Genomic DNA, 14,843 nt, shown 5'->3' with positions numbered 1-14,843 from the left:
GAGATTTCTTGGCGGTATTGATCATTTGGTCAACAGACCGAAGTACGCGACAGAAAAAGAAAAAAACTCATATACATCGCGTTGGTTATCCGTAAACTTCAACTCCAAATGAAATGATTAAATTAAGACCAACAAGCATCACTCCCTACTCCCCGAATCCCCCCCAAACCTCATCTGGATGCCCAAAAAGGTGGAATATCAAGAGATCATAAACACCTCCAGTGGTACCAGCACGTGCGTTTGCATCGCGCCACCAACGGGACGTTGAGTGCGAATAATTAGGGAGAATTGGGAAAAAGGCGTTGGAAATAGGTTCCTGGGTAAAAGTCACCTTGGACTGGGGTGGTCGGGAATTTGTCTAGTCACATGAGTCCACTCAGGCTAAATCCAACATTCATCACAAGATTGAACTGCAACATATCGTGCTTTTGACGTCAAAATAAGTGAATTCGGTGCGAAAGCACATGTCTTAAAACACATTAAAGCTCTTTGCAGCTCCCTGGCTGCGATCAAGCACGTGAAGTTGAACTTCACCAGCCTTCCGAATTAAGCGAGGTGATCTAGGGGAGCATTCATTGTGGAGGGTAGTGTTTTTTGACGAATGTAATTGAGATTTATAGACCTATGTAACCGGTATCTTCTCCATACAAAATCGTCATCAACTCCTGCTACAGTAATCCGTTCTTACATCTGCCACCCATAAAACTCTTCCACTGTTAGCACCTTTGGCTAGGTCAAGAGAAGCTTGGTAAGAACCGAGTCCACACTCCATCGTCATAGACCCTATGATCAACGGAGCGAAGTGACGAGAAGATGAGAATCAGTGTAGCCACACGCGCAGTAGCGTAAATTACGCTACCACCGACGGCGATATATAGGGAGAGCAGATTAAAAGTTTTGTTCAAATCCTTCTTCTCTCTTTGGATAGACTCGAAGTCTGCCCTTTTACTAATTAAAAACTCGCGTACACCAAACTCGCCGATCTGAGACTTCACACCCGGGGGCTTAGATTTAATATGAATTTCATAATGGCGCCAGTATCGATTAAGCATCTCACAATCCTTGTTGATTTTGTTAAAAGTTAATGAGACATTTTCATATGCTAAAACCTTTTCGTAATCAAACCTGCTTGCAACCCAGTGGTCGACAAAGCGGGTTATATTGTTTTGTAAGCTCCGATATACTTGATATGCATGTGTTCCTAAGGGTCGCCTCGGGTGAAATGTTGTTTGGCGGAGTCGGCATTTTTTCCCAGTTGAGAACTGTATCGGAGTCCGCGTGCCCTAGCCTTTCGAAAAAGACGATTTGTGACTCGAGCGGCCAAGATAAAAAGGGAAATGGTTCCTTGAGCTGAGACCAATATTCGGGCGGGACTTGGTCAAGATGAACAAAGAGCTTCACAAGACCGGCTGAGAATCTTTTAGCGGGCAAGTTCGTCGCTAGGTGCTCAATGATAAACGTGATGGCGAGAATAATGCCCGGAAGAGCGGCTACCACTACGAAGGAGGTCCTCCATAGTACAACTTCAGTCCTCGAGGGGAATTCGCTGTTCCAGGCCAGACCGTGGAGGCCGCCAAAAACCAGGGAGGATATCGCAATCAGGACCAAGATCAACGGTGGCTTCCCATCCATCAAGATGGTGTCGTTCGAAATCAGTGTTGGGGCCAGCGGTGTGACAAATGCAACATGTGAAGGGGATAAGATACGGCGTGTAAAACTATGGCAGCGGTAGTTGCTATCAGTAAAAATTGTGGCTGGTACCAGCCAAACGATTGTGGGCCTCGACACATCTTTCGGCTTCCACCAGTTGATTAAAAATGTCGCAACTGCCATGACGGCAAATGCTCCCGTAGCGACCTCAAGCTGAGTAACAGGAAGGCCGGCAGCAGCTCTCGCACAGGCGTTTAAGATGAGCCAACAAATTTGTAATACCGCAATTGTCTTTAGGAGCCAATCTGCTTTGCTTTTGTCTTTAATATCTTCCTCAGCTAGTACCAAGTACTGAAGCAAATCGATCGCTGAGTAATTATTTCTTATGATGTCAGCTAGAGTACGCGAGGTGAGTGACCTGAGTTCATCCAGATTGCTGGCGGTAAGACGATATACGAGGCCTCCCATGTTAGCATAAATAGAATGTCTGAGTGTCCAATACTGTTTCTGTGGGCACAGTGTTTGTTCCCAATGAGAAGCCCAAGTGAAGCTTGCAGGCTCGTGTTCTGCGGCCACAGCGTCTGCTATATTGTCGGCGTTCTTGCCTCTCTCGTCACTAATGTGCCCAGCGTCTTCAAGGTTCGCGTGAGTGAAATCTTCTGCCAGCTCTTTGGCAGGAACTTTATTTGACGATAAGCTCTCTTTATTACATCTAGAGATGGATGAACTATGGACCCCAGAGCTAACGTTCAGAGTTCCGTCATCATCGACACGCGCATTGCTTAGCCTAGCATAATTTGTATTGTTGTCGCCGCCAACCGCAGGTGGTAAATGTGTAGAATTCTGTTTTTCCTCGTCTTCTTTTTCATCGGCAGGAGGTAAAGCAGGCAGTGCTAAGAGCCTGTACAGAATTCTCGTTCGACGATTGAAATCGACTTCCCAGGACATGGTCATATGAGCCTGGCCGCCCTGGGGTTCTATGTATATGGGCACGGTGGCCGTCCACTGAAGCCGAGTCTTTCGCATCTTCATTGCGACATGCATGTCCCGCAAATTTGCCACCGCCTGTCGAAGTTCGCAAAAGGCTTTCGAAAAGATGCTCAGGGAACAAAACGGTGATAGCCATCCATTTGACCTTACGCACTGGCCCCTCCCACCATTTCTCCCTCGGACCAGGGACGTTGAGATGTAGGACGGTCCAAGTGCTTGCGAAGATGGTACTTAGGCAACCCCACAGAAGAGTTAGAGTGCCGCGTCGGGTCGGACCGGCCACCCATGACACTCTTGCCTCATTCGCCGTAAAAGACGTGCCTGTGTTGTTCTCGTTCTGCTGGCATGCGACGAGATCGAAGCCGCAAAGGAGAAGGAGGAGCAGACACTTGGAGAGTAACGAATACATAACGACCGAGATAGTGGATCAATACTTTGTTTCAATGAAAGCGTAATTCGATGACTCTAACTTGTCAAGGTAGAAGGCTCAAGGCCCTGAACAGGGTTCTAATCACAATCCGATTCAGCAACTGTGTAAGACAAACTAAACAAGAACCATCTTCAAAAGAAGTCCAGGTTTTAAATATAGCCTCAGCACCTGATGGAGAGCGGCATGAGCCTTACCTGTTGCATATTCCATACAACCTACTGCAGACGTGGCGCTCTTGAATTTGAGATGGGCGTATGTCTGAACTTCTCGTAGAACTCACAAGGCGTGATCGCAATCAGCTGCTGTTGTGTGACCACAGCGTCGCAATGCGGGACCATAATAGGAAAGTTGGCTTTGCCTCAAGCCAATCGTAACCTTCCCTCACATTGACCAAATTTGTTCGTATATGGGTCCGATTGAAACGAGGAAGCTGCAACCTCGAAATACCTTATCCGGGACCACATATAGTAGTTATCAGGTACAGTGCCCTTAAAAGAAATGCGTATGTTCTGAGTCGTGCGAGGCTTAACGAGGAAGGCCTCGACAAAATTCAAGACTGTCGCCTGGTATTGGCATCTCAGAGCAGAACGAAGAGAACTTTGGATAACGCGAGTAGAAGTGGCGGCTGTAGTCGAGTGTTGGCGACAGCTGAAACGATCGACACCCCCCCTCACCCCCCCAGATTAGTCATCACGTACCAGGGGGTCACCCCTCCTGTTTATGGGAGTTCTCCTCAGTACTTTCTGTAGTTAACGAAACACAACCGAGAGCCCACAATCTTCGAAGTGGCGGGGACAAGAGAGTCACTTAGCTAAAATAGTTCACGACGACAAGACCTGGGCAATGATAGGAGGGCATCTTTCGGGCCCTAGACTGCAGTCGCTGAAGCAGAACTTGCTTCACAAACAAATCTTATAAAGCATTGCAAGAAGTTCTTCAAAGCGCGGGCCTTGGAGCATTTAGCATCTAATAATTCATCTTTCGCTTGTTTTCCCACATTACGACTCTAATTTTCCGTAGTATCCTGGTACGGCCATAACTTCTCAGCGAGTAGCTCGTCCTCCTCGTTTTCAGTACTCCCGACGAAAGCATCTCTCATCTTAGTTAGTTCAGTCTGTATTTCGTCAAATCTAGCTGCCTCTACAGATCCATCCGGAGGCAATCCCCAGTTGTTTCGAAAAAGCGTTAGTATCTCGCTAATGTAGCCCCTATTCTCTTCCTCGTGAGCATATTGAGCCATTTCTTGCTCGCTGAAGCTTACAGGACATGGTCCAGAGCCCGAGCAAAGATCTTCCCACCTATTCACAATTGTGATCAGCGAACGCCGAAGGAAAAATATATCGCCATCTTCCCATACGCCCTGGACAATACGTGTTGGCTGTGTTCGTGCCTCATCATACAGCTGTAGGGCGACCCAATGTCTTGGGTTTCTGTTATGAGTTACTGCAAGATAATATCTATGGATTATCTCGCTCTTGATGGTATTGTCAATCATTTCCTTCTCATTTTGTTCTAGGCTGTGGTAATTATCTGGACGTTTGGGTAGGAGGGTCATGTCATCAGAAACCACTCCTTTATGCTTAAACATTGTTGGGACACGACATTGGTAAAAGAACGGGAGGCTTGCAGCTGATTGCCAGTTGATTACGCGGGTAATTTGCTTTGATTGGGGATCGACGAATACATTATCGAGATGGAGTATGCCAAAGTGTTGGCGAGTGCGTATCATGAGAAGATTGTGGAGGCACCATAACCGGAGTCAGTCGAAGATACTGATCTTTTCGCCGCTCCATAATCCCGTCTTGACGAGTGGTCCCAAAGTGAAACGTTCGAGTATTGGCGAGGAAAGTGGCGGGTTCGTCACAAGGGCGCCACTATTTGGAATATCTTCCCTGAAATAAATACATCCGGACCTCACGAACCTCAGAGATGAAAGCTTCCGCTCAATTTCCACAATTTGCTCTATGATGGTGAATCTTTTTTCCATTGGCCATTCATCCCAGTCTTGCCACTCCAACAAGTTAGCATATGAATATTTGTATGTTTCAAGAGCAAAGAGGAGCGCCTAAGGATGAAACTTTTTCGCAGCCAATTGGAGTAGGAGCTTAGAAAGGAGAACACAGGAAAAAGACGCATACTAGTCTCCCGAGCGGCTTGCCTGGAGCCTTCTCCTCGAGAATGTATTCTGCTCTAACTGGATTGCTCCGATCGCCTGACCAGGCAATTATGCGAGGAGTAGGAATATTCAATACTTCGCGCAGCTAACATCGTCAACGTCAATTCGTGTTTTTCAAACTCAAACCATGCACTCACAAATTCGCGAGTAGCAACTTCTGATGCGGTTGTATAAAAAGATGGCCCCGCACACGGATTTGGGAGTTTTGCGAAGACTTCTGCACCGTTGTCCATTGTGAGTAGATAGGCTTTGTTGTTTAACCCCTCTTTACCCTTCAGTAGACTAGTGCCTTTAATTCGAATTAGTCATAAGGTTAACGAGAAGCAGATGGTTAAAGAACATACAAGAACGGGCCCCCGAGGAGGACCCTGCTGCTACTGCGGCTTTTAGAAGTTGTCCAAGGTCGAATTCAAGATACCTCTCCGATAGGCGGCGTGATTCGTTGTATCTGGGTTCTGTTAGGGTTTCTCTATGTCGGGAATGAAAAATGAACGAACACCCAGCGATGCCTTGTATACTTAAAGAGGTTCTCCTTGAAACATTCTCCACTATAGAGTTTTAAGACTAGAGCAGAATTCTCAGGGTGTCTGTACCGTACATACCAATGCCCTCATTTCTCACGGCGCTGAGCAGAGGCATTGCCAGGGAGTGGCTTGTACTCTACATGTGTATGCTTCTCTCTGTCACCATGATTACTGGTCGAACATACTGAGGTGTAGTAGTCCTGTATACGGTAGACCAGCGAAAATGGGGATGAAAGGAGGAGAGGCGAAACATGCTTTCCGGTTCAAATTTCGAGTCGTATTGGAATTTAGGGGTTGACAGCTGGAAGAAGCCGAGATGTTGCATATGTTTTGAGCGGCCAAATGGGCGTCTGTTACTGATTCTGCGCCGTTGATGGTCATTTTTCGCTGTTTTATCAAAAACAAGAATTCTTTTAGAGGTGTCGACGAGACAGATGAGGTGGGAAAAAGGCATAATTCTAGGCGGTAACCCCTTTTCGGTTTCTATTTGTTGCATCCCGAGACACTCCCGATCTCGGTTCAGGTCGGACTCCCTGGTCCGATCTTAGACGGAAAGACCGGCCCGGCTCCGAAACATGTATTTTCTTATTCAATCCCTTTTGGGTAGACTGAGTTACAGCGCCCGTTTTGCTCGTCTATATACGCAGCTCATCTTGGTGTCATTTTTGAACCGAAACGGTGGGCTCACTGGCTCATCTTCAGTTTCTCAATAATCATGATCGGGCGTTACCAGCCTACTGAATTAAGCGAGGTGATATAAATTCAGGGCGGCGAACGCTCAGTATTAACTCTATTTGGTGCGTAGGTCAATATCTTAACTAGGCGCTGAAACGTCAAAATTGAGGAAGATGTCACTGTTTGTTGGGAAGAGCAAAACTTCAACGTTTTCATTTTCCTAGACTTGGATTTTCGGTAACATTGCCGAAGTCCAATATATGGATAGGTAACATGTAACAAGATTAGTAACAGTAATAATATGTTGAATCTTACTAGTCTCAGATTTAACACCACAGAACCCACAGAGAGAATCGAGTCATAAATATAGTTGCTATCATTTTTCAGATATTTCCTCCATAACATATATTTCACTCTTAGAGGATATATTCTTTCGTGAGATGAATCACACTTGAAATAATGAATTTTGCAACTACAGTTTTTTCAGGCTTATATGAATGTAAAAGTTGAAAAATTCATTCGGCTTCGGGTGAAATCACTTTTAGATAAAAGTCAATTCTTCGCATAATAGTAAATCAATACTGATGTCGGTATACATGAGTCCAGTTTTGACCTATAATGCGGGGAAGAGTAGTGACCTGTTTAAAGTTCAAAGCAGAGAACGACCAGTGGCCATGAATTGTCAAGGGTTCAGTCACTCTTCACTGATCCACTATAGATGCATCTGAACAATCCTACAATTCACACTCATCCTTGTTTCCGTCAACACAGCCATCAAATACACCGTCCACCTTGACTAAAGTATTAAAATTGGCATTCTCTAGCTATCCTACTCTATCATCTACAAACGATTTACCTCCAAACCCAATACTTTCCTTTTCATTCAAATCCTAGTATAAAGTTCATGCCTTTCCCACATCCATTTATGTCTTCCGGATTGAGGAGACGTCGCGGAACAAGTCCACCACCTCAAACCCTCTCGGAAAAGCCTCCACCTCCACAAAATCAAAGGTTCTCAGAAAAAAGGACACCTCGACAAAAGAAAATCTTCTTTTCAAAAGTTGCGAGCCCACAAGCTCGCTCAAATCTACCAACTCGGAATGCGTTAGTCAAATTCGATTGGAAGTCGACACGAAAAATGACCAGATGCCAGGTTTTTGCTATTCGCCAGAAGCACCTCTTTAGCCAGACAGAAGATCCGTTCTCCGATCTGTACCAGCTAATTGACTACTCCGACATCAGAGTCTTGGGAACGCAATCATCAAACCCATTCCCTGCTCATTCGATCTCGTTAGACGAGGTCGGTACCAAGATATACGCTTGCAGTATCTCGGAGGAAAGAACGACGAATCTTACATTCTTCTACCCAGGTCTATCAAATCGTGGTCTTGACTGGCAGCAAGCGAAATGGTACGATGTTGTTAGCCATGGTTGGGAAGCCAAGCGCGCGGACAAGTTGCAAAACATCGTGTCAGGTTTGAGGGCATCGTTGAAGGAGCCAAAATGCAGAGATACATCGAAGGCTCCTTCAAGCAAAATTTTTAACGCTTCAGTTAATTCAATTTTAGGTTGGGAGAGGAACAGAAACCGTGAGGCTGAGGTTGCAACCTTTCCTCTTCGTCCTTCTTTGTCAACCACTGCGGGATACCAAGGTATGGCATTCGGTCAGAATGTGCCAGAATCGGAACGACTCAATCATTATTATCTGGCTTTCCGTAATACAGAAATTGGAAAAAGATTCGTAGCGATGGAATCCGAATCTATCATTGGTCTAGGTGAATTGGACACAAGAAAAGCATTTGCGGTTGGCTGGTGCGCTTACACGCACTCTGGCAATTTTACTGGTGTGACCGGAGTACTAAGACGTTCTGCATTGCTACGAAATCGAATATCCGTGATTTACGAAAATATGTGTAAGATCGAGAACACAATAGAGGCGAAGTTTGGCGCAGATACAAAGGTGGCTTATAGTTTGAGCGTGTCAGAAGCTTCTGATCTCCAGAAAAAGAGATTGAGCTATGAAAGAGCAATAGCAACGTATTACGAGTGGAATAAAACTCTGTCCATGCTTGAGGATCCAAAGCATGAAGAGTTAAATTACTGGTTCTTTAGGTAGACGTTCGGGTAATTGATAGCACAGCGGACTCTACACCTATGCTGCCGTTCTTGGCTGCAGAATACAACGAGGACAAGGGTTTTGTGGTTGATAGTAACAAATGAAAGTCTTAAAGACATCTTCATGTAAAAAGATTGTCAACAAAACATTTCAGCATCTGAGCAGATGGCCACACTCCGGAGACTGGCAGGACTAATAAATTGTTTAGTTTTCATAATCCAAATACTCACCCTCCAATACTCCAACACAAAAGTGCGAATAATGCAACGGGGAGTCGTGCAGAACTGTAGAGGCATAATTGCATAGGTTCAGCAAGGAGCAAGTAGAGTCTTGTTATCCCTCCCCTCTACCTACTAATCGAGCCCAAAGAAAACCCATGCGATAGAAGTATAATCACATTCAACATCATTAATGATGTATATCTAATACGGGCATAAAACGCCCAATTTGAGTAACACAGTATTATTTTGGTCCTCACCCACAATGTCTTTCGCGAATCTCAATAAGTCAAAGCGCCCAAGAGAGCAAGACTCGATGAGTAGATGGAGGGTAGATGTTCAAAGCTCATCTCTAGGGGTGAAGATTATAGACATTGGTATTTCTCCCATTCCTAAAAAGGGTAAATTTCTTCCATACTTGATGGCGCATTTGATTAATATTTTTTGTGCTTTTCTGTACTCATATAAACCTAGGTACTCGCAACTTTATAGTATATCACTGTTGACAGTCATGAGTTGTTGTTTTTGCTATAAGTCTGGTCTGTGCTGTTGTGCGTATATCTCTTGTATTTAGGTAGTAGAGGCAAAGAATGACAAAATTCTTTCGGCTGATACGAAATCCGACACTGTTATGTCTGAATACTGTATTGCGATGATCACTATTTTCTTTAAAAAATACATTCTCTTTCTATCACATATTTACTTGATCTTGCAGGATTCAAGATATCAATAGATTTATTAATGTAATTGATATTTCAGAAATAGCATTAATAAATAGGAATAATGAGAGGAGCGCCTTGTATCTCATACAGTTTAGTATTTAAATCAGATATTCACCTACGTTATCATGTTTATTGGATTAATTTTCATGTGCGTGTGGAGTGGGAGGATCTCAAGTTCATAATAACAAAGACCATAATTTCACAAAATTAAAACAAAGAACGGCAAGTGACAATGCCTTTGTTCTCAGACTAACTACGATCTAAATGCTCACTGTCTGTGCTCCCGAACAAAAAATACAGACTCGACACTTGACCTAGTTTCACTCTCTTAAACATTGAATAGAAAGTTGGGAACTATATATTAGTCTGATAATTCCTCCCGTCAGACTACTAAGCATATGTTAGGAGAGCGAGAGTCATTGTACTTCTCCCCATAATCCCTTGTAAGAAAGTATACTTCACAACTAAAACTTTGTAACATTAAATTTGAAGACAAATCGCAGCTGGAATCGACATCATGATTGCCGACGATGGTTCTCCTACCAAACCGAGTGGTTTGAGAACAGGTAAAGCACGTAATAGGCATCCAAGAAAAGCGTCTTCGAAAGCGATGGTTAGGTACATGAAGAACAGAAGTACTATCGCGAGATGGCAGGTGCTTACCATCTGGCATAAGCAGCTCTTTAGTCAAGACGCCAATAATTTCTCCGAGCCCTATAAGCTACAAAACCTTCCCAGAATTAGGGTTTTTGACTCTGAAATAGTGAATCCATTTGCTGATAGCCATGCAGTTACTGAATTATCGGAAGAATCTGGCACTAAATCTTACCCATGCTCTGTTTCAGAGCAAAGAAGATCAAACCTTCGCTTTTTCTCAGCCGGCCAGTCAAACAAGGGTGTATACTGGCAGCATTGGAAGTGGGTCTCCGTGGCTATACATGGTCGCAGGTATAGAGAAGATGTGGAGGAGGAACTAAGATTATTTCACGAGAGAGTTAGATCTGAGAAGCCTCGATTCTGGGATTTTATCCAGAAAATTTTCACTCGGGATGCAAAAGCTGAATCCCAAGACATAGAGATGACGGAAAAGGGCGAGCCAAATTCGGAAGTGCAGCCTGGCACCCCTCCTGTGCCGCAGGAAGTCTGGGTCCTTACTTATGAAGAATTAATGGAGGAGGAGTACCAGTATTTCCGTACAACATCTGAGGGAATAAAATATGTAATGGGAGAGGATGAGTCGGTCATTGGTTTACGAGAATCAGACACAGCAGATGCTTTCAGAGCTGGATGGACGCTTTACGACTGCGAATGGTCCTCTCTCTCCGGTTCTGGAAAACTGGAACGGGTTGAGTCCCTGCGATCTGAACTTGCTTCAGCCCTTGCAGACATTACTGCCGCCGAGGATAGACTGGCGAAGAAAGTGGGCAAACTCGTATGCGCTGAGAAGTGTTTGTCTATGCAGGAAGCTTCGGACGTGCAGAAGGCGAAGATCAAGTTTGACAAGGTCTTAGAGATGTACAATGAGTGGGATAGGCTCTCGTGAACGCTGGAATGTACCGAAGATGAGGAAATGGTTTTGTGGCCTTTTGTTGAAAAGAAATGAAAACCGGAAAAGTCAACACAGTCCCGCAAGAAAGGCATTAAATATGTGTAAACATCAATAGCAAAATCCGCCAATTCCCTACAAATGCCAACGCAAGTTATAAAACTATAAACTATTTTTGCGATTAACAAAAAAAACCAACCAACTTTACCTTATTATAAAAGATTTGTGACATCTTATCAAGATCTATGATCTTGTAAGTCTATTGCTGAGCTGTTGTAGAACCTCAAAGCCTAAATTTATCAATACAGATGAGGTAAGCAATGATAGATGTCCATCAGTTCGCTGAGCTAATTCCGTAAAATAATTATGTCACTAGCATTAACAACTCCACCTTCATCGGTCAAAGTTGAATATATTACTAAAAATCAAAATCTACTAACACCCTAATCGATCCTAAACATAACCTAACACCCTGTTCTCCACCAAATATCCCTAAACTAACTCCCAGATCATGAAATCAATCCTGTATATCCAAAACACCTTCCCAACCCTCGTCCACCTTATACCTCTCAATTACCAACTTGCCCCATTTCTCAAACTTTCATCATCTCACTGTCGTTATTACCATCTTGCTCCTAATCATCCCCCTTCTCGCCATCTTCATCCCCTTTATTCTCCTTTTCATCCCCACCCAACGGCAAAAACCCAAAATTCGGCTGCGGCGGCCCCGGCGCCGATCTTCTCAACCCAACCACCAATCCCTCCGTACCCAACGACGGACCCGAAGGCCTCAATCCCGTGTTTCGTTTCACCTTCTCCCCTGCCTCTATTTTTTGAACTACCGCAGGCGGAAACTTCGGTGGAGCAACTTGAGCCCGAGAAGACGGTCTACGTCTCAACAACACCGGCTGCGGTGGTAATATCTGATTCCGCCTCCCAAATGACGGTTGACGGGGAGGAGAGGGTTTGTGTTGTTGTGTCGCGCGATATCGAGCTATTTCGGGTGGAAGGACCGGTGGTGGGAAGGATGGGGGTGGGACGTATCGATCTACGAATCTGCCTGTGTATATCCATTTTGGTTTGGTTGGAGATAGTGAGTTCGGTTTCGCACTCGGTGGCGGCGGTAGAGGTCTTTTGGATTTGGATATCGGTGATTGTGGGGAGATTGGTTCCAGAAGCGATGGTGGTGCTTGTTTAGTCCGAGGTGGTGAGGTTGTTTTGGCCAGTGGTGATGGTGGGTTTGGTTTCGTGACAGGCGTCGCGGTTTGTGGTCTTGTAAAATTCTTGAATTTCGATACCGGTGAGTGTTTTGGCGAAGGTGGGTTGACCTGGATGGAGGATGTTGTGGAACGAAATGATGAAGGTGAGGATGGTGGGGAGGACATGTTGTTGAAACCAGTGGAGGTGGGATTTGGAAGGGGAGAAATCGAAGTTGAAGTCCTTGGACCTTTGGAAACTGGATGAGTGGTGAACATGTATTTCATTTTTGCGTGTTTGTTTGTTTTCAAAACATAATATTAGTGGCAACGAGGCATACAAATAAATATATGAGTCTTGAGTGACGTATGTTTTGTTATGAATTAAGCGAGAAATCTGGGGGGTTTCCAGACTACCCCTTTTTATGCTTTTATCTTATGTCCAGACAGTTAGGGCAAAGTCGACAAAAGATATCCGTAATATATAAAATATAAGTGCGTAATTACCAAACACGCCCCAACATAAACATTTTGACACTCGCCGGACGCCCACCGAACCCAGAACAAAATCTCTCCCAATCATCAACCTTCCCCTCTATCGCTATTTCCCCAAAACATCAAATCTTAACATTCCATTTCCACCGATACTCCAAACAAGCCCACCTAGCCAACAAAAAGCTCACCAAACTCAACACCAATATCCCGCCAAAGAAACAAATAAAGCCCGTCCCACCGATCGAAGGCAGTAACTCGCCACCTATCGGTATACAAATGAGCACCCTATTTCAATTTAGCCGCATTCTATCAAAAACAGCAGGATGGAACGTAGTGCAAACGAAGACGATGGGATCGAACGTAGTACGAGGAGGAATCCAAACTCACGCAAAAGCAACAACACTATAACTAGTCCCATACCACGCCCCATACTCATCCGCCCTACAAAGCTGCCCGACACACACCGGCGCCATACTGATAATGCCACCACTACTAAACCCAAAGACCGGCGCAAACACATAAAATCCTATGAGATACTTACCCAATGGCAACCAGAGCGCGAATATCGAGAATAGAGATAAGAGGAGGGTGAGAATCATGGTGTTAAACCGTCCATAGTGGTCTGAGAAGATGCCCGCGAAGATACGCCCGAATGCGGAGCCGGCGTTGAGGATCGCGATGGTGTTGAAGGCTGTGGAGCGTGAGAAGCCGCGGGAGAGGGCGAAGGTGGGGATTAGGGCGAGGGCGGCGAAGAGGACGAATTCGTAGCCTGTATAAATCAACATCCATACACTTATATGAGATGAGGGGTGAGGAGTGAGGAGTGAGGAGTGAGGAGTGAGGAGTGAGGAGTGAGGAGTGAGGACCCCTCATCTCCTGTCTCATTTCTCATTTATCATTTGAAGTAATAGGGAGAGCACATACAAGCAATCCCCACCGTCGCCCAGCTAAACCTCGCATCCAGAAAACATCTGAGATTAATAGCGCCCCCGTTTTTCCGCGGCGGCAAACGGCCTTTGATGCATAGATTCCCAATCGCCATCAGCACCGCTACGATGAGCGCGAGAATGCGAATAGCCCAGGCCCAGGAGAGCGAGGCGAGCGTGTGTTTTAGCACTAAAGGGAAGACGATACCGCCTACGGAGGAGCCGACGAAGGTTATTCCGGAGGCCATGCCGCGTTTGCGTTCGAACCCTATGAGGATGAGCAGGGAACGGGGTGTAGGGTAGTCATGAGATTAGTTGTGTTACGAGCACTTACAATGCGCAACAACACTCAAAGCCGTCGTCGTCAAAAACGCACTCGCGCTCCCCCCCAGCACACCATAAACAAGCATAAAATGCCAATACACTTTACACTCCGCCAGCAGTACCAAACTCCCCACAAACGCCACACTGCCCACGGCAATCAGCCATCTCGGGCCGTAACGGTCGAATAAGGGCCCGATTTGCACGCCGAGAAGCAAGTTGAGGAAGACGTTGACGGCGCCAATCCAGCCGAGATCGCGGGAGGTGTAGGAGGAGAGCTGGTGGGATTGCCAGTAGGATTGGAAGAGGCCGACGGAGGAGATGAGGCCGAAGGTGCCGGCGATGATGGAGAAGGAGCCGAGGATGACGAGCCAGGCGGCGGTGCCGCCTTCGGGGAAGGAGTAGGAGGCGCGGGAGATGGAGGGGGTTTGGTCGAGGGTTGGGTAGGGTTGGGGTTTGGGGGTTTCGATGTCGTGGTGGTGGTGGTGGTGGTGTGGGTGAAGAGTGGGATAGGGCTGGATGAGCTCGATTGAGTTGGGCATTTTGAGATGAGATTTTTGCTATTCCATGATGGAAAGGGAAATGAATATGGTGAAATACTTAACATGGCCTTGTAATAACATAATAAAAAAAATCCAGCGTCATGCCGGAATTGAGTCACAATCAATAGCTATTGATGATCGCGGTGTGAGAACGAATTGGCCAATGAAGGAACTGAAATGATGCATTAGCTTCTGAACCCCTCCCTGGTCATAACAACGGCATCCAAATCCAGCAGTGACTTGAGTCTTGGTGGCTTGAACGAGGCCGGTGTTGTGGGTCTGTAGAATAAAAGGCGTGGGTAGGAGATAGATTGAA

General features: G+C 45.6%; 7 protein-coding genes across 7 annotated transcripts; 2 read left to right on the top strand and 5 right to left on the bottom strand.

The window, feature by feature from the left end:
- Positions 1-1,119: 1,119 nt before the first annotated feature.
- On the bottom strand, positions 1,120-2,682 carry GLAREA_04309 (uncharacterized protein; the record flags this gene model as incomplete). The annotated part of the gene is made up of 1 exon (XM_008086686.1): positions 1,120-2,682. The coding sequence occupies one exon, from the start codon at positions 2,680-2,682 to the stop codon at positions 1,120-1,122; it is 1,563 nt and encodes a 520-aa protein (XP_008084877.1).
- A 1,394-nt stretch (positions 2,683-4,076) lies between these two features.
- On the bottom strand, positions 4,077-4,658 carry GLAREA_04308 (uncharacterized protein; the record flags this gene model as incomplete). Its single annotated transcript, XM_008086685.1, has 1 exon — positions 4,077-4,658. The coding sequence occupies one exon, from the start codon at positions 4,656-4,658 to the stop codon at positions 4,077-4,079; it is 582 nt and encodes a 193-aa protein (XP_008084876.1).
- A 171-nt stretch (positions 4,659-4,829) lies between these two features.
- GLAREA_04307 (Protein kinase-like (PK-like)) lies at positions 4,830-6,151 on the bottom strand (the record flags this gene model as incomplete). Its single annotated transcript, XM_008086684.1, has 6 exons — positions 4,830-5,081; positions 5,209-5,331; positions 5,384-5,535; positions 5,591-5,694; positions 5,744-5,810; positions 5,956-6,151. The coding sequence occupies 6 exons, from the start codon at positions 6,149-6,151 to the stop codon at positions 4,830-4,832; spliced, it is 894 nt and encodes a 297-aa protein (XP_008084875.1).
- A 1,219-nt stretch (positions 6,152-7,370) lies between these two features.
- GLAREA_04306 (uncharacterized protein) lies at positions 7,371-8,561 on the top strand (the record flags this gene model as incomplete). Its single annotated transcript, XM_008086683.1, has 1 exon — positions 7,371-8,561. One exon carries the CDS (start codon positions 7,371-7,373, stop codon positions 8,559-8,561), a length of 1,191 nt encoding a protein of 396 aa, XP_008084874.1.
- A 1,457-nt stretch (positions 8,562-10,018) lies between these two features.
- Positions 10,019-11,044, top strand: GLAREA_04305 (uncharacterized protein; the record flags this gene model as incomplete). The annotated part of the gene is made up of 1 exon (XM_008086682.1): positions 10,019-11,044. One exon carries the CDS (start codon positions 10,019-10,021, stop codon positions 11,042-11,044), a length of 1,026 nt encoding a protein of 341 aa, XP_008084873.1.
- Positions 11,045-11,682: 638 nt separating this feature from the next.
- Positions 11,683-12,531, bottom strand: GLAREA_04304 (uncharacterized protein; the record flags this gene model as incomplete). Its single annotated transcript, XM_008086681.1, has 1 exon — positions 11,683-12,531. The coding sequence occupies one exon, from the start codon at positions 12,529-12,531 to the stop codon at positions 11,683-11,685; it is 849 nt and encodes a 282-aa protein (XP_008084872.1).
- A 1,453-nt stretch (positions 12,532-13,984) lies between these two features.
- GLAREA_04303 (MFS general substrate transporter) lies at positions 13,985-14,527 on the bottom strand (the record flags this gene model as incomplete). The annotated part of the gene is made up of 1 exon (XM_008086680.1): positions 13,985-14,527. One exon carries the CDS (start codon positions 14,525-14,527, stop codon positions 13,985-13,987), a length of 543 nt encoding a protein of 180 aa, XP_008084871.1.
- Between the last annotated feature and the right edge of the window lie 316 nt (positions 14,528-14,843).

The sequence above is a fragment of the Glarea lozoyensis genome (genome assembly GCF_000409485.1).
Source record: "Glarea lozoyensis ATCC 20868 chromosome Unknown GLAREA5, whole genome shotgun sequence".
Classification (NCBI taxonomy): domain Eukaryota; kingdom Fungi; phylum Ascomycota; class Leotiomycetes; order Helotiales; family Helotiaceae; genus Glarea; species Glarea lozoyensis.
The sequence above is the reverse complement of the archived record's forward strand: the minus strand, read 5'-3'. Positions and strand labels throughout refer to the sequence as shown.